Genomic DNA, 18717 nt, shown 5'->3' on the forward strand with positions numbered 1-18717 from the left:
TATTATAAATGCGAATGTTTAGATGGATGAATGGATGGATTTTTGTTAGTAGGTGTCTCCAGATCGGTTCAACGGATCTTGGCACAGATGTAGAACATAGTCTGGAAGAACACATAGACTACTTTAAAAGTTTTTTTTAATTCCACGTGGACGTAGTCGTATATGAATAAATACATCAAATTTTTAAAGACTATGAATAATTTATTTGAATCAAAATTACGACAACTTTATTCAAGTCCCTACCTATCCTTTTCTAATAAGGACAGGGTGGGAAGGGAAGCTGGATTCGACGGAGTGGTGGATGAATTGGAAATGGAAATCTACTTTTTCAGTTTACTCACTATTCTATCCAATAAACGAAGGAAACGTATTTGTTGCACATAATGTTGTTGCAGATGACCTGTTTTACTTTTTGCCACGATTTTGATATATTTTACTAGATTACTAGCTTTTGCCTACTAATCCATCCGCGTGGATTAAAAAAAACTAAATTAGTAGCTTAAGTGTTTTTCCAGATAATGTTCTATCTATGGGAAATTTCATCAAAGCGCTTGTGTAGATGTCTTCTAATAAACATCCATTCATGCATCTAAACATTCGCATCTCTATATATATAAAAGAAAGTCGTGTTAGTTACACTATTTATAACTCAAGAACGGCTGAATCGATTTGACTGAAAATTGGTGGACAGGTACCTTAGAACCAGGAAACGGACATAGGATCATTTTTACCCCGTTTTCATTTTTTTTTCCGCGCGGACGGAGTCGCGGGTAAAAGCTAGTTTATAATATTAGTAAGGTAACTTAATATAATGCTAGTATTTTTTAAAGGCAGGGGTTTTACAAGAAAATATCGAATCGTATGATTTAAAGGAGTAATTTATAATATTAAAAACCCGTTTAATATTTGTGAGCATCTTTAACCAATTACTGTTATGTACCGTTATAAGATCTGAATGACCTTAAACTGTTTAAAACCAACGTCGATTTAGGTCTCATTGATTAAATTGAAGCACGCAATCTGACTTACAATATGTAAATATGTTATTAATAACTTTAATTTCAGTAAACTTTTCACAGTATTAAAATTCCCGTATAACTTATAAGCATATTTGACTGTATTGTATTATTTATATTTAGTCAGAATAAGATTCCTTATGATTTTGGTAAAAAGCAATTTAACATTTCTGTTTTTCTTTTTATTTATTCAATTAATATAGTTAGCGGTAGTCCTTAAAATGTTAATATATCTGACTAATACTAGTAAGATGCGAATGTTTTGATGGATAGATGTTTGTTAGAAGGTATCGCCAAAACAACTGCATAGATCTCGATGATTTGGCACAGATTTAGAACATATTCTGAAAGATCACGTAGGCTACTTACTAAGTTTATTTATTCAATTCCGCACGGACGGTGTCGCGAGTGACAGCTAATACTGAGTATTTTTGAGAACAAAACTCCGTGATATTCATGATTAGGATGAACTTTTAATCTATCTCTCTATATATATATAAAATAAAGTCGTGTTAGTTACACTATTTATAACTCAAGATCGGTCGAACTGATTTAGCTGAAAATTGATGGGGAGGTAGCTTAGAACTGGGAGATGGACATAGGAACTTTTTTATCTTGTGTGCATTTTTTTTATTCCGCGCGGACGGAGTCGCGGGTAAAAGCTAGTTAATCATAAAAGTCAGACAAAAAACAAAAGGCCACAGAAGTTAAATTAAATAAAAAAAAATTAATGATACATTTTCAGGCTCATTCTATTAAATCTAAGAGCGTACAACTTAACTACTGAGTTGTAGCGATTCTTAGATACTTGTTCATGAAAGGTAGTCATTTACTATTCGAAGCCTAGTTGTAAATGTTCATAGATCTCTGGACATATCTCATTTGTCTGTAATGTGATTTTAATAATCATTTACTAGACGCAGAGTGAAAGCACGGAGACATCGCCAGGCGCCGCGCTGCTCCGGCGCAATTTACAACCAGTTTACGGTATTTGAAATAAGCTTAGTCTATTAAAGTGGTATGGATAGCGGAAAGAGCTAAAAGTTTCTTATTAAGATAATAAATGTGAATGTTTGGATGGATGAAAGGCATGGATGTAGGTCATTGTCTGGAAGAACATATAGACTTCTAATTTTTTCTTATTTCCGGTCTGACGGAGTCGCGGGTGACAGTTGTTCATATAAATTAGTTATAGAGCGGACATTCCAAAATAATTAAGTCAGTAGCAAGCATATGTCAATTTTCAGGCGGGCGTATCAAACTAGATTTGGTACCAAATGGTAACATGTTATGGATTGCGGTCAGGTTCGTGTTGTCCTGTCTACTGCTAAATATATTAAATGTCTCTGATCGTAAAGAATGAAATTAGCACCTTTTTCTACCAGACATTATGTTTCCCATTTAAGTTTAAAAAATGTTTTATTTTTATATGCACTATAAAACTGAATTACGCGTCCGTTATTATATCACATAATTTTAAATACAATTAAGATTCCAGCCTTTGATATGCAGGCTATTCTAGGAATAGCTCTAAACGTATGTGGTATGCAACAAAAGAACATAGACATAAAGGTGGTTACCACACTAACGACAACTGTCGCGATATTTCTTCAGCGTGTGCCTGATGCCTTATATTTAGTGACTGGCGCCATCTATCGGCTAGACTGTTATAAGTGCTAACAAGTGTATTGGAAATGTAAATACAGGGGAAATAAGTCAACGTAATATATCGTCTTATGTAATTAAGATTGCTTGAAAATTAATGATTTATATTAAGTACTAGCTTTTACCCGCGACTCCGTCCGCGCGGAATAAAAAATAGAAAACGGGGTAAAAATTATCCTATGTCCTTTTCCTGGTTCTAAGCTACCTGCCCACCAATTTTCAGTCAAATCGATTCAGCCGTAATATTTTTAAGTTAAAACACAATTTTACAATAGTCTGGATACAATTGAATGGAATTGGGAATCGGTAAGTTTTAAGGTAAATAGGAATTAGGCATTTCTAACACTTTAGTTTAACTTGAATTTACAGTTTGGTTTTACGTTTGTGTATAAGCTCTCCTTAAGTCACTAAGTTTAATTTATACCTATAATAAATATTAGTAATAAACTTGTAAACACTTTCCCTATAAACGATGTTGTACGCATAAACATTATTAATTAGAAGTCAAGGTAATCTTAACAACAACTTAACGATGTCTTTGTAAATAAATAACTAAAACGTTCAAAGCTAGAAATAGCTATCTTAAAATAGCGCCTGCAATAAATTTAATAGAAATGTCTTGAATAGCAAACATTGATGATGCAAAATACAAACTTATTCCCATCAAATAAGGATTAAATTTTAATAAATTGGTTGGATAAGTTAAGTGTTGCAGTTTGCTGTTACGCCTGATGTATTCTTAGGAGCAGATTTTCATTCTAAATCCAGAGGGAACTAGTTTTTGCGGAGGTTGTTGGTGTCTGTGAGGCGCCATCGCAGGTCACTTGCGTTCACTTAACTCAATCATCTCCAAGTTATAACTTACGTAAGTCGTGTAAGTTAGAGATGATTTGACAACAGACGTTAGTTCCTGAGCAGGCGCATAATTGAAATGAAACATTCGTTCAACGTTCATAGCAATATGAATGTTAAAAATTTATGAAATTAACTTTTAAAATTGTAAGGTTTATTTGGAATCTACATTAGCTTCTATAGAGTCGTAAACTATTAAAATAAAACTATGACATGACTTACTCGTACTTACAAAAACAATACCTTTTTATTCATGATTTTATAATCTGGAATTTTACTTCTTTTAATATTTTTTTTTTCAGTATTTTTCAGAATTTTCAGTATATACGCGTGTTGTTTTGACAGTCGGAGTGGTGAGTGACCACCGTTTGCGTGCAGTTCAGCAGAAGTGGGCAATGCCACGGCCAGTGCGTGTTGCGCGGTCGCATGTGGAGGTTGTGTTGTTGCCCCACGTCCCGGGTTCGAATACGAATGCCTGTGAAATAAATATAAATATTTAATTGTGTAAATCAATATGGTCTGTAAAGTTGCACCCAGTGATGGTACTCGTAAGTATTTTTTCTATTTTCATAAAAAAGTACTTTTTATTTTTTCCCAATATTTATATTCAAATTATTACGCACGTTATAACGTAATTAAATTTAAAAATTTAATTAATTTTCTCTAAAAAAATTAAATGATTTGAAGTTTTTTAATTCTTAACAAATTTTAAGTAAATATAAAAAAATGCCTTTATAGTTGAAGAAGAAAGAGTTTGTTAGCCCGATGTGGAAAACATTCCCAGTTGAACCCAATTTTTGCGCCACCTTAGATACTTCGCTGATAACGGATAAAGTAATTCTCTCTTAAAACTTCACTAAACTTCTAAATGTAGAAACAAATATGATTGCTTAGGACGACTTAATCCACTCGTCAATTGTTTATTTCCAAAGAACAATGCTAGTGTTTTCTTTTTTTAAATTATTTTTACGTATTGAAATTGTACATCGATAGTTTCCAGAACAGGTGAGACTGAATATTACAGATCAAGATTCTAGATCCAAATTAATAATATACTTTATGATTTTATACCCAGTTATTAAATCAGGTGTGTACCGTAAATGTCGTCTACGCATTTTCTTCTTTGATGGGCGCATTTGACTTTTTTTACAACATTTGTTTTTCATGTTTCTCATTAAAAAGATGAGTGTTCGTGCCGAAGGTCTAAGTTTAGTTCCCTTCCTTCCTTTTCTTATAAAGCTGGGAAGGAGAAGTAGATTTAGCTGTGGACACGCATAGGAAGGGACAATCCTCTTTCTCGTTCTCTCCTCCGTCGATTAAGGGTGGGTAACGCATCTGCGATTCCATATGTCCATGGATATCGGTCGCTTCGCTATTTCGGCGAATTCTGGTGGTGGCTTGCTTGTTTGCCACCTTATGATATGAAAAAAAAACATTGAAATCTAGATGAGATTTATTGTTACAGATTATATTTATTGCTAAAGGTCTCATTGCATCTATTTCGTTTCGTTGGAGAAATACTGAATATAAGTTTCTAGGGTAAAATGCAGGATAACACCAGCTGTAACTAACTAATCCCTCCCCAATTTAAAACTTATTATCAAAAATAAAACACCCTGTATGTTACATCAGTGGTATAGTGGTATGTTGTCGTTAGCGATTGCAGCACAAAGAGTTGTTATCGAGCCGCTTATAAAACGCCGATAAAATCCTCGAAACTCGCATAAACGTGCTCATTTTCAAATGCACAACTAAATTTCACGGCAAATAAATCATCAACGGTTTTCAAATTGTAATGTAAACGAAATTTTTAATCTTTTAATTTACCCGATTGAAGGGAAATGATTTCACTTTGATTTTATGGCTGTATTTTGTATGAGTAATGCTAACTTTAAATTGATATTAGTGAAACTGAAAAACTACTTTTTCTATACAGTTATATTGTAATGAGGAAAGATTTCTACTTTTATATGTAATGAATAAACTCAGAAACTACTGAACTGAATTTAAAAATTCTTTTATCATTAGAAAGCTACAATATCATTGAGTAACATAGGCTATGTTTATTGCTAGATTTTATTTTAATTCAGGATGTGGTCGCGGAGAGTGCTCGTACGTACTTGTAACATGTTAAGCTCACAAGCTATAGAAGTCGTGTAGCCTATAGGAGGCAACAGGGTCAAATTAAACATCGTCGTAATCAACATCCGTGTTAAATTGAAAAATCAAAAATTACCTATTTTATACCTTTCATAAAATTAAATCGGCAAAAAGGTAAACGAATCAAACAAATAGAAAATATACCATTTTCCAATCAGAGACGATTCAAGACCAACCGATTCAGAGACGGGTCAAATTATTGTACTTTCGTTGTAAAAAAAACCTTTACTATTTTACGCGACCTTAACAATCTTACTTCTTACTAATATTATAAATACGAAAGTTTAGATGAATGGATGGATGGATGTTTGTTTGAAGGTATCTCCGGTACGGCTCCACGGATCTTGATGAAGTTTGGCATAGATAGGCTACTTATTACGTTTTTTTTAATTCCGCGCGGACGGAGTCGCGGGCAACAGCTAGTTAAAAGTAAATATGCTACATATTTAACATATCGTGGGTTTTTGAAACCAAAATCACCGTTTATAACATATTGTTATCTCTGTTTTGTTAAGGATAATGACAGGGACGACGACATGTTTAATACAAACATTTTGGTATCAGAAACCAATGTATAATAAATAAACAAATGAAAATTATCAGCATGTGTCAGAAATAGAAATGTCAAACAGTGAAGGCAGGCCCATTAGCAAGGTAATAACAATAATAACGATTGTTACGATTACAAATATTATTTAAAGGTAATCCTTCGTTTGTATTATTTCAAGAAATCATACCTTTGGATAACTTACATGCAGTTTAACTTTTTTTAATGGGCGACACTATTCCGCTCTCTCGTTCGCTATGTGTGGGTCAAAATTGAAACTCTTTTGTTTTAACCATAGATTTAGAGCTCTAAGAGTGTTCAGAATACAAAAGTAAGGCGTGTTAGAAGGCTTCCGGAGGCCTTTTTCAATTTATACTATCAGCTTGCTCATAGACTATGTTTATCCGTCTGATTGCCTGTCTGTCTGTCTGCAAGTCCGCTTTTGTTCCAGGTAATATCCGTCTAGACCGATTTTGATTGAATTTTTCATGGAAAGTACCTTATGTGTGCGAGAGTTACATGGCAATTTTTTTTGTTTAATTCCCCGCTGGCAAAGTTGCGGGCAAAAATTAGTTAAGGGATATGAATTATATTTAATTGAATGTCTTGTTTCAGCCACACATAAAACCGTCGGCAACGAGAGCCAGGATCAAGCGCAGGGCGTGGCCGATTATGAGACTGCTTTGGATTCAGCTGGTTAGTTACATATAAAATGTTTCAAATAAAACCGCCGAGTTATATGATGACGTCATAGCTCGGAAACCGAAAAAATAGCTATATCTCGGAGTTCTGAGAATAGAACATATTAATGTGTGTTTTTTTTCTTAAAATCTTTTTCAAATTTTTGACACATGTAGGTCAATACACAGTGTTATTTTAAACTTTTATACATGTGTTCGTAATTGATTTAAGCATTATTAATTGATAGATATGATTTATCCACGTGTTGTTATGAATTATGACTTGATTCTAGCTTACACATCAATTCTAGCTTACCTTATAACTAAAACAATTACGTCGCGATGGGAACGTGTCTCAAATATAAACACATTAATTGTTCATCGTATAGTGGCTTAGAAAGTACCATTTAACATGTACACTTTGATCTAGAGATAGTGGACAGGATTAAAATTTTGAGTAAATCAATTGTTGTTAAGTAAATAATTTTTTTGTCATAAATTAGAACGAAATGTCATCGCTCTCATTAATTTCGAAAAAAAAAATCTTACTTGTCTGATGGATGGATGTTTGTCTGAAGGTATCTCCGGAACGGCTCAACAGATCTTGATGAAATTTGGCAAAGGTGTAGAACATAGTCTGGAAGAATACATAGGCTGCTTGTTAAGTTTTTTTTATAATGCCGCGCAGACGCAGTCGCGGGCGACAGCTAGTAGCAATATGTTTTTGTAAAAGCGTTTTGACAGTTGAATTATATACCTATACATACGAGTGTCAACTTTGACGTGTGTAGTGTTCTGAGGAAACTGTTTGGAACGATTCCTGCGGCCGACTGACCGCCAGGTCTACACCACCTGGATGGTTGGCATTCCTCAACGATGCTATTATCGCGGAATTTTATGTCTTATACAGACGCGTATTTCCAAATCAAATGACTTTAGGTCCTTCAAGAATCGTACCTTTCAAAGGCCCGGAAATTGCAGATCCTTTAGTGGTAAGGATGCCCATGGACATCGAAGATAGCCTTGATGCTCCCGCCGCTCGTTTGCCCCCCTTCTCTTATCAAAAAAGCTACTTCTTTCTTGCAACTACCTATGATATGGTTGGCTTTAAATTGTACTGATTTCAAAACATTTTACTAGTTAACAGTCCGATGGTTTTATCGACAATTGCTATTAATTTATTTTAACGCTGGAATTGGATACACTCTTATTTGCAGTACCAATTAAATGATTAAAAACGTTAAACGACCTCAGTAGTAAGAAAACATCTTGTGCACTAAACGTGTTTCCACTGTTGAAAAACATGTACAAAAACATGTTGTCTTTAAAAAAGTTATGCAGATAACTATCTTAGATTGCCTATAAAATCCCTTTAAGTAATTATCTGACAGTCGTCAGTAATTTGGACATTTTTATTGAACATCAAAGCACTAAGTATAATTGCGGTACTCAATTGAAACGAGCCGCCCGGAAGCGCTAGCTAGTCGCCAATTCTAACAATTAACCTAGAAACACTAACCTACCTAGTCTTAGGTGAAAAAAAAAACTTCATTTTCGCTTTGTGATGGATTTGAAGTGAGACAGTATACTTTTTACTTTAATAAATGAATATAATAATACACTAGTACACCAAATGCATGTTCAACACGAACAGGTACAAACACACAGACAATAAAAACAGAGGAACTTACAGACGTACACAGCATTCATGAGACAAGCTTTAGATATCAAGATTGTATCCAAAAATTTAGATGGCTATGTAGCTAAGATAAAAAAAGAATAATAAAACAATAAAAGAATGTCGAAATTCAATCGAATAGTCATATTTCAAAAATTTTTATCATTAAATTGTGTCATCGGTAATAAACTACATTTGCGTACGCCTATAGTCTAACCGGGATCGAAGTGATCACTGTTTTGATATTATTCTGCCAAGGATTTACGGATTGTTTCAACGAATCATTTAGTACTGAGGTTTACAGCACTAAACCAAATGTGGAGCAAACTTTGCGTTTCATTTTCTCATTGTTTATATGTCTTTCGCTCTTAGGTTCCGATTTACATTTTACGATTTACAGGTCTATAAGTTTAGAATATAAAAATCAAGCGATAAAAATAGATTAAGAAAATAAATTAAGCTATTTTTCTAAAGTAGTGCATAGATCTAAATTACATAAGACCGTTTGTTGTGACAGAAATTTTGGAAAACACTGAAGGTTCATGGCATGTAAATATTCAAGATTTCAATATGGTATTTAACTATTGTAGTTTGTAGTTTTTCTTGCGAAAAGTTAACAAAACTAAACAACAAGGAAAGTACTTTTTTATTTTGTTTGTACTGTGTAAAAAAATTCCGTTCTTTTAATGCAATGCAAGCACAAAGGTAAGGGTTATCGTGGAATAATAACCCTTACGGTTGTTTGTCGACTTCATGTTGTTTGTTGACATTGGTATTGGACTTATAGCAGTACTATGCGATGTACGTAAAGTGCATTATTCCGTGGCTATGTATCTGAAGAACGGGATGTAAGCAATTCAATAGTAAGCCGGGAACTGCAGCTGGATAGATAAGTTCATTGAGCGTTTTTACGTAATTCTTAGTATTTCGTGAGAGATAGAAAACCTAATTTCTAGAAAAACAAATAAATAAGTAAGTATTAAGTACTTAGAATTAACTAAAGTCAGTTATGATGGATGTTAAAAAAATCCTATAGGGTCGATAGAATCAATACAAACAATCTAACCAGTGTAAAAAAAATCTACAAGGCTGATCGGTCTGACAGGAAACACCAGTTAGGAATCCCTTAAGCTTTGAGTGGATCAATTTTGACACTTGAGATGTCGCTTCTTATTTTTCCCTTGAATGTCATAAAGTATACGAGTACAATCAGATTTTTTGGATTTTCAATTAAGAAATAAGCTGTCATTTTTCATTTGTTTGTAAATTAAACCCGTCATAATTTTTCTGTCGTTTCTCCAAACAATTTATAAGTGAATTAGGTTCTGTGTATTAAGGTCACGTGACCATTACAACTTCCCTTCTATTCCCCAGTCACGCTAGTCTTTTAGCTCTTTCCTAGTATATTTGTTGAGCAAATGATGCATAGTTAGGCCAATGCTAGACTTTTGTAGTTCGTTACTGTCATTTTTGTATATATAAAATGCTACTAATAACTCCCATAGTTATTGTATGAAAGGTTTTATATTTTTAAAGGTATTGAAGATAATTTTTGACATAAATTTTATGTAGAAAATAGCTGTCACCCGCGACTCCTTCCGCGCAGAATAATAAAAAAACCTAATCAGTAGCCTAAGTGTTCTTCCAGACTATGTTCAACATTTATGCCAAATTTCATCGAGATTCGTTGATCCGTTCCGGAGATACCGTCAAACAAACATGCATCCATATAAACATTACTACGATATGCGTTCTAGTCCATATGAATTCTCTGTATGGTAAGTATGGATAACACACATAAAAAAAAATACAGTCGAATTGAAAACCTCCTTCTTTTTGAAGTCGGCTAAAAACGAACTTCTGTCACTGGCACTCATAACCTAATAAAAAAAAAACATTTTTTTTTTACAATAATATTTCCTCTAATGTAATAATGAAATATTTGCGATACGCTTTCACATTTCGCTAGTTAACAATAATTGTGTTGTTCAAAATGTGCTAATAAATTTTAATTATTATCTTACACCTGTATTAACTGTAACAATTACATAATTATATCGAATTTCTAAAGAAGGTTATCAATTTTGTCTGTTTCTTTTTTATGTTGCTATCATATTTTTGACCCAGATTTTTGTCTTATTGTAAAAATATCCTTTCATAATTTCGCTCCAAACATATTCAATCCCTTTCTTAGACTTTGTGATGATGACAGCGTTTTGGTAAACAAAAACAGCTGTAAGTAATAGACCGATAAATTTATCTGACCCGGTGGGCATAATTTCTATATATATAAAAGAAAGTCGTGTTAGTTACACTATTTATAACTCAAGAACGGCTGAATCGATATGACTGAAAATTGGGTGGCAGGTAGCTTAGAACCAGGAAACGGACATAGGATAAATTTTACCCCGTTTTCTATTTTTTTATTCCGCGCGAACGGAGTCGCGGGTAAAAGCTAGTTTAAACTAAATTATGATAACTCACTAGCGCCCCTTTTAATCGCGAGATCTTTTTCATATTGTAGCTGTCATGTCATTTGTTTTTTAAATGTCATTTTCTATGTCCATGTAGGTTTTATATATTTTCTAACAGAACCGATAGCAGCGCCTCTCTCACTGGGCTAGACATACTTGTTTGACTGTGATGTTCTTCCCAAGATTTTTATTAGTTACCTTTCTATATTATTTGTATTAGCTGCGAGCAGAAGGTTTGCAGGGGACTACCCATCACACTGACACCGCGCTCGTCTGCTCCTTGCCGTCAGTTAAGGCGTGACGACACAAGACTATCGATAAAGCTTCTGCGCACGTGTTATATTATCTTAAACTAGCTTTTACCCGCGACTCCGTCCGCGCGGAATAAAAAATAGAAAACGGGGTAAAAATTATCCTATGTCCGTTTCCTGGTTCTAAGCTACCTGCCCACCAATTTTCAGTCAAATCGATTCAGCCGTTCTTGAGTTATAAATAGTGTAACTAACACGACTTTCTTTTATATATACTCGTATAGAAGATAGATATAGTTGGTTTTATTAACGACCTTCCCTTCTCGTAACATTCATTATATGAAGTGTCAATTGCCCAATGGTTAAGGGTACAGATTACAGATCTTGTAGTCGTGGGTTCAATCCAATCAACCTATTATCTCTCGGTAAAATTGGCTTATTTGGAGTATATTAGTTTCTGAGCTTATTGAGGCCGAATATCTTAACATATTTTTTTTAATTTAAATCACAGTGTGATATACAAAGTGTTATGCAAAGGGTGTCATTACGCGCGATAGTTTATGTTACAAAACTATGTTTTTGTACTTATTGTAATTTACATTTATGTAACACGTTCTATAACGCTTACTGTGAAATAAATATATTGGTTAATGTCTTCACGTACTGATGAAATGAAAACTGCTGAAATAACATATTGTATTTTGCTTAAATGTCACGCTTCAGAACTATGGTTTAGTTAGACATTAATTAATTTTTAATTATAATATTAACTGAAGTCAAATAACAATATTAGGAAAAAAAACACACCTTGAACTTCTTTGAATTAACTTCTGTGAATGAAATATGTAATTTACTATTGTTTTTTTTTTATCGAGATCATTTTTACATAGTTCATATTTCTGTTGGTTATTATTGGAGATAAAATTGGCAATAGCGTGTGGTATCCGGACGGATGTTGGATGGCGGCTGCCACAGTTCGTAAGTAGGGGCTCTTGACTGTATTGCTGGGGGACATCATACATATTGACTGCCATTTCATTTTGCTTTGTCTGCTATATTTAAAATCCTGCTTTATTTTAAAAACTAGCTGTCGCCCGCGACTCGGTTCGTGCGGAATTTAAAAAAAAAACTTTGTAACCGTAGTAATATGACTATTTCGTTTTTATTACCAGTATTGATATTTATTACTGTTCTAAATATATTTATCTATCTATCTATATATATAAAAGAAAGTTGTGTTAGTTACACTATTTATAACGGTCGAACTGATTTAGCTGAAAATTGATGGGGAGGTAGCTTAGAACTAGGAGACGGACATAGGAACTCTTTTATCTTGTGTGCATTTTTTGTATTCCGCGCGGACAGAGTCGCGGGCGACAGCTATTTTTATATATATTTATTATGAGTTTGATAAATAAACTGTCAATAGAGACCAAAGATCGTACGAAAGCGTGTGTCAGCCATTGAGATGTGTTCGTACGGCGCGCACAATACCATGCCTAAGTAAACATCTGCTCTGCTATTGTTCAAATAGTCGACTATTCATTGTGAATCAAATGATTCAGATGTGCGAATTATTATATACTAGGTTTCTTGTCAGTTCTAGATTCTATAATCACGAATTTTCACTGCCTGTAAATATTGGCCAAGACACATCTAATACAAGCGTATATCGTTAATTATATTGTAAACTGCAAAGGAATTAATTCACTGTAACGTACAATACGCAAATGTGTTTTGCTAATTATTCGTTTTCAATCTTTTGTAAAGTATCTGTTATCTATGATTTACAAGCTTTTACCCGCGACTCCGTCGGCGCGGAATAAAAAATAGAAAACGGGGTAAAAATTATCCTATGTCCGTTTCCTGGTTCTAAGCTACCTGCCCACCAATTTTCAGTCAAATCGATTCAGCCGTTCTTGAGTTATAAATGGTGTAACTAACACAACTTTCTTTTATATATATAGAAGATAGATATAGATAGATAAGATTAATTATTATAAAGAGCGAGTACTCCATTCATATTCCTCTGTACGAAGTGCTCTGCTGTACATATTATCTTCATCCTTCACTTACTCTATTTTCTCGTTTCACTATCTCAAAGGTCGGCAACGCATCTGCAGTTCTTCTGGTATTTCATATGTCCATGGGCGTCGATCAACAACTTGGTGTTCCAGCTGCTTGTTTACCCCCTTATCTTATAAAAAAATGTGTTTGTGGTTAAATTGCAGGATATGGTCGCTTCAGCCGGAGCGTATTGGGTGCGTGCGCATGCGCGTTCTTCACGACGGGCGTGCAGAACTGCGTGATGTCTTACGTACTGCCGGCCGCCAAATGCGAGTTGCGCCTAACTACATACCAGGCAGGACTTGTCAACATGGCGTTTATGTGCGGTAAGAAAATGATAACTCACTCCCGTAATCCAAAGCGGTAGGCAGAAATAGGCGCGGCCACAGCACAACTCATGCATCATGTAAAATATAAATAAAAATATTACGGATTATATCATATTACTAGCTTTTTCCCGCGACTCCGTCCGCGCGGAATAAAAAATAGAAAACGGGGTAAAAATGATCCTATGTCCGTTTCCTGGTTCTAAGCTACCTGCCCATCAATTTTCAGTCAAATCGATTCAGCCGTTCTTGAGTTATAAATAGTGTAACTAACACGACTTTCTTTTATATATATATAGATTAGATGTAGCAAGGTGGGGATTGCTGGTTGATATCACATCATGAGCTTGTAACGTCATAATGGTATTGAACGTTCAGATGATTTTATTCCGCCGTAAAAGATTCCTGACGACTTTTTGCAGCTGAATAGACCCTAAGCTACAAATATTAGCCGTGAACATCTTTATACTTCTGACTATTAGAAGAACAATAAGTGTATTCAAAAAGGAACGTCCTTAGTAATAGATATAAGGCACTGTTAGTGTTCCGGGTAATATGGACTGTTTGTTTCACACAGTAATTCTTATCAAATTTTATTTATAATTTATATCATTGTTTATTCAGTTAAATGCGATCGTTACAAGACAGTCGGCGTCTTATTGTTTTAATATGAACGTTAGTTATTATATCCTTTTCAATGGAAGTAAAGTAGGAATTTTTCCAATGTCCTACTCTATAAAAGGGTTGTTTATGATGCGTACATATGCGTATACACATTATTTCTTTGTTAACATAATTTGATCCATGTCAGTGTTTCTTATGTCTTCTTTCAACACTAGTCTTTCCCGTCTCTATTCTTGTCAAAGAGTGCACGAGTTTCTAGTTAATACTTGTCTTTTACTTCTATGATATAGTCTACAAAAAAGACATGTCTAGTAAGCTAGGTCATCCAACTATACAGTCGGGTTTTTTGCCTCAGGCTATACTCAGAGAGTCGAGTTTCTAGCTTGGACTAAAGTGGGATTATGTCGCGATCATTTTAAATGTAGAAAATGTATGATTATTGTATCTGAGGAGTTAAATAAGTTTTGGAAAAACCAACAAAACCGCAATATACATAAGTTGCATTGTCATGAAAAATAGACTTGTCACATCTGAGGAAGTTATATTGATCAGATTGTTTTAAAAAAATTGTGACGTCATCCTGTTGTTGTAACAGTGAATTTGTTAGCAAATTGATTCCCTTTTATAGAATTTTTTAGCATCCAATTCAAATGAAACTACCGAATTACATCATGCAAATGTACAGTGGCCTTTTGCGTCTAAAAACTGATTGATATTGTTTCTGTTTCACTTTAAGTTTAATTGTGCGTTTAAGGTTTAAAATGATGTAAAGTTATGTCCTTAAAAATATTATTGATGATTTCATATTTACCATTCATATTTATGAAAAATTGTTGTCTTCAATGTTGGAAGTTTTCATAATTTTAGAATCAATATTTTCATCTTATATGCCAGATATGTTTCTATAATTTAGTTTTAATTTTATTCCAGGTGGCGTTGCCAGTGCTTTTTTCTGGGGAATAGTTGCGGATGTCTTCGGCAGACGGACTATCCTCAGCGCTACTCTCCTCATCGACTCTGTCATACTGTTGGCTCAGAGCACCGTGTCTGACTACCGTATACTGCTCGCAGCGAGAACTGTTAATGGTTTCTTAATTGGTTAGTATTCTTACTGCCATTGCTAGGGGGTTCTATGATTCGTCCGATTTTTTAGGTAAAATTTTAGTTTGGTACTCAATCTTTCTGATTTGAATCAATTTAATCCTTTCTTAATTTTTCTTGCAATGCAACGATAAAGATGTAGTAAATAAGGAGTATTAGTATAATTATTTTTTTTTAACAATTACTTGCAGGTGGTCCTTCAACGATCGTGTTTACGTACTTATCAGACCTGGTGGGTGTGAAGCGTCGCCAACTGTACCTAAACATAACCGGCATGAGCTTCGTGGCCGCCTGGCTCATACTACCTGGTAATTACCAAGTTATTGTGTACTAAAAGACTGAACGATTTAATAAGCGGCAGCTTCCATTCATAGTTTTCCCTGGTGCACAGTCAGTCGAACCCTGATCCGTTCTTTTGGAGATACCTGGACTCTTTTCCATCGCAATTGAAGATGGCTACCGACAGGTTTTTAGTTTCATATAACCACACAAGGCTCCTCACAGAAGGCAGCCTATAAATTGAAGATTTTCTCGCCCGATACAAAAAAGGGGTACAATCAATCTGTGTTTTTTTTTAATTGGTTGTTTTTAAAAAATATGGTTGTCTACAGCCGTAGCATGGTTGGTGATACCATTCAAGTTGGAGAGCCACTCCCAGCTGCCTATACATTCCTGGCGGCTCTACCTGGCACTGGGCAGTATTCCGGGCTTCTTGGCTGGCATGTGGGTGTTGCTGCTACCGGAGAGTCCTCGACTGCTCTGTGATACCAACAGGAGTGAGATGGCGCTGAAGTTATTGGCTAAAATACATAGATGCAATATGGGATTTGCTGGAGAATTTAAGGTTTTATTACTTTGTTTTCTATCAATTATTTATTCCAATTAGCACATAAGAAATACTCTGATTTGACTCCTTTGAAGCTAAAAGTTAAAAGTGTTAAATTCGACAGTTGAAAAGTGCTCTTTTTCGAGGTAGATGTAGCAATAAGAAAATCTATTTTTACGCAATAGTACTAATAAAATATGTGTAGTCTGGTAACAAAAAATATATTACACTAAACAAATGTCTTATTAAACTTTAAATCAATTGACTCGTAGGTAAAGAAGTTGATAACCGATAATTTATTCGTGGCAAAGACTGTTAATGGAGAAGAGAACAGAACGAAGCTCTTGTTCATTGGGGTATTGAAGGACTTGAAGATATTTGTGTCTAAGGCATACGCTTTGAAATCAACCCTGATTCTTTTCGTTTTCTTCGCAAATATGGCTGCGTAAGTATTTATCTTTATTTCTAGGGGTTGCTTTTTTATTAAGCAACTATAACAAGAAAATTAAGGATTTTATTTCTTTCTTTGAATTGGCAAAATCAGATCATATTCCCCTAAATATTTCTCAAATCTACTTCGTAAATGCTATTTTTTTTATTATTAATTCTAGCGGTTTCGGTCTGAATCTCTGGATCCCTGAACTACTGCTTCGCATGCAAGGCAAGGAATGCGCATTTGCTCGTAGCATACCTGAAACCGCAAAGCTATTCAATGCCAGCAACGTCGCTTGGAAGGACTTGTCCAAAGTTCATGACCACAATTCAGAAATAGACAGGTTCAATGGAACACTTTTCAACGCGTATGAGGGAGTAGGAAGTAGTGTTAGGTGTGATGAGAACATTGATAGCGCTGTAAGTACACTTTTGTGTCAAAACTATTTAAAAGTAAGGAACATAAATATGCTTTATCTCGCGTTTACATGTCCAAACCACTCTAAAAGTTCTAACGAAACGTGTGTGAACACAGTGAGAACAACCTAAACAACAGACCTTAAAAATTAAGATAATTAAACAAGTCTAATGCCCCTTGGCAATGTTAATCTTATGGCCGTCGAATCAATGTTAGACAATAGTAAAAATAAATCCGCTATTAAGGGCATTGTTCGTGACATCATAAGTATCGATTTGAGATTATAGTGGCTAATATATTCGCAGGTGTTTACGTCTGGTCTAATAGTGGGTGTGTGCTGTGTGCTCGGAAATGCTGCGTGCGCAGTACTGAGTGGGCGCGGGGGAGCGCGCGGAGTACAGCGGGCAGCCGCGGCGTGCACGCTGGCATGCGCCCTGGCTTGCGCGTGTCTTGCGGCTTGCGCTTGCTCCTGCGCGACCTCCAGTAAGTTGGCGGTTGCAGCGGCTGCAGCGCTGAACGCCGCCTCGCTGAATGGCAATGTATTGCTGATTAGACTACTCCTGCACGCACTGCCAGCCAAATTGAGGTGAGGCAACAAAATTGCGGCTTATGTAATTACACAATTTAGCTGCCGCATTCAGTCCCTTTGTGATTACTTTTTTCGATTCCTTAGTTTTCTCATATTAAATCTGTAATGACGAATTTCCTTAGTAACCATTGAACAACAGTGCATGTGGCAGTAATACAAGACGTAATAAGATGTTATTCAATTTGATTTTACTTATACAGTGGGCTGGGTGTGTGCTGGGGCGCGTGGTGGGGCCGCGCTGGTGGCGTAGTATCCAACTTGGCGGTAGGAGTCCTGTTGGACTACTCCTGCCCCGCGCCCTTCATCTCTGTAGCCGGCTTATTAACAAGTAAAGTCTCAATATTTTGGATTATTTTAGTGTTTATTTTCCAATGTGTCAGTTAAATATTTGTAATCAATGTGTACGATACTTTTACAGTTTCAATTGGTGCGATCATGATGATAAAACTAGATGAACACAATAACAACGAATCAGTAGAAGATAAGACTGAACAAGAAAGTGAGAAGTACACAGGACTAGACAGATACATCTCCACTCATATGTAATGGAAGATAAATAGAGACTACAAGCGGAGATTTATTGTGAAGTGATAAAGTTGACAATTATAATATGTTTAGAAGATTATATTAAATAACCTAAAATATCAGTTGGTTATATAATAAAGTGCTGTCTTAACCGTAAAATTTAACAGTTGTATTAAACATTGTAATCTAGATGTTTTCAATGAAAGTGATGACAGTGAAAACTCACACTAAGATTGACTTCATAATGGGCTTGCACATTTACTATTCATATATAAAATGAAAGATGTCGTTCCAATATAGGATATGTATTGCAGTGTGATATAATTAATATTACTAGACTAAAGATTTAGAGATGTCTGTGCCTTAAAATATTGATTTGGCCTTTTATTTGTGGAAATACATAATGTAATAACTAAATTAGTTATTTAAATGTTTGTGTAAAATGAAATGCTTTTAACATAATTTTCAAATGAAAAACTTAACATT

General features: G+C 34.8%; 1 protein-coding gene across 1 annotated transcript; it reads left to right on the top strand.

Annotated features, from left to right (window-relative positions):
* The first annotated feature begins 3898 nt into the window (after nucleotides 1–3898).
* Nucleotides 3899–18290, top strand: LOC106711825 (synaptic vesicle glycoprotein 2B). The gene is made up of 11 exons (XM_045679278.1): nucleotides 3899–4081; nucleotides 6856–6936; nucleotides 13555–13716; nucleotides 15271–15438; nucleotides 15633–15749; nucleotides 16053–16285; nucleotides 16540–16712; nucleotides 16879–17119; nucleotides 17423–17703; nucleotides 17907–18034; nucleotides 18125–18290. Exons 1-11 carry the CDS (start codon nucleotides 4048–4050, stop codon nucleotides 18250–18252), a joined length of 1746 nt encoding a protein of 581 aa, XP_045535234.1. The 5' UTR covers nucleotides 3899–4047; the 3' UTR covers nucleotides 18253–18290.
* Nucleotides 18291–18717: the final 427 nt, after the last annotated feature.

The sequence above is a fragment of the Papilio machaon genome, chromosome 9, assembly GCF_912999745.1.
Source record: "Papilio machaon chromosome 9, ilPapMach1.1, whole genome shotgun sequence".
NCBI lineage: Eukaryota > Metazoa > Arthropoda > Insecta > Lepidoptera > Papilionidae > Papilio > Papilio machaon.

Excerpts from the sequence above, each read along its gene's own strand:
- LOC106711825 (XM_045679278.1), top strand. The coding sequence starts at position 4,048 with ATGGTCTGTAAAGTTGCACCCAGTGATGGTACTC. Across the intron at positions 13,717-15,270 it reads CAACATGGCGTTTATGTGCG|GTGGCGTTGCCAGTGCTTTT; the intron begins GTAAGAAAATGA and ends ATTTTATTCCAG. Across the intron at positions 17,704-17,906 it reads GCACTGCCAGCCAAATTGAG|TGGGCTGGGTGTGTGCTGGG; the intron begins GTGAGGCAACAA and ends TTACTTATACAG.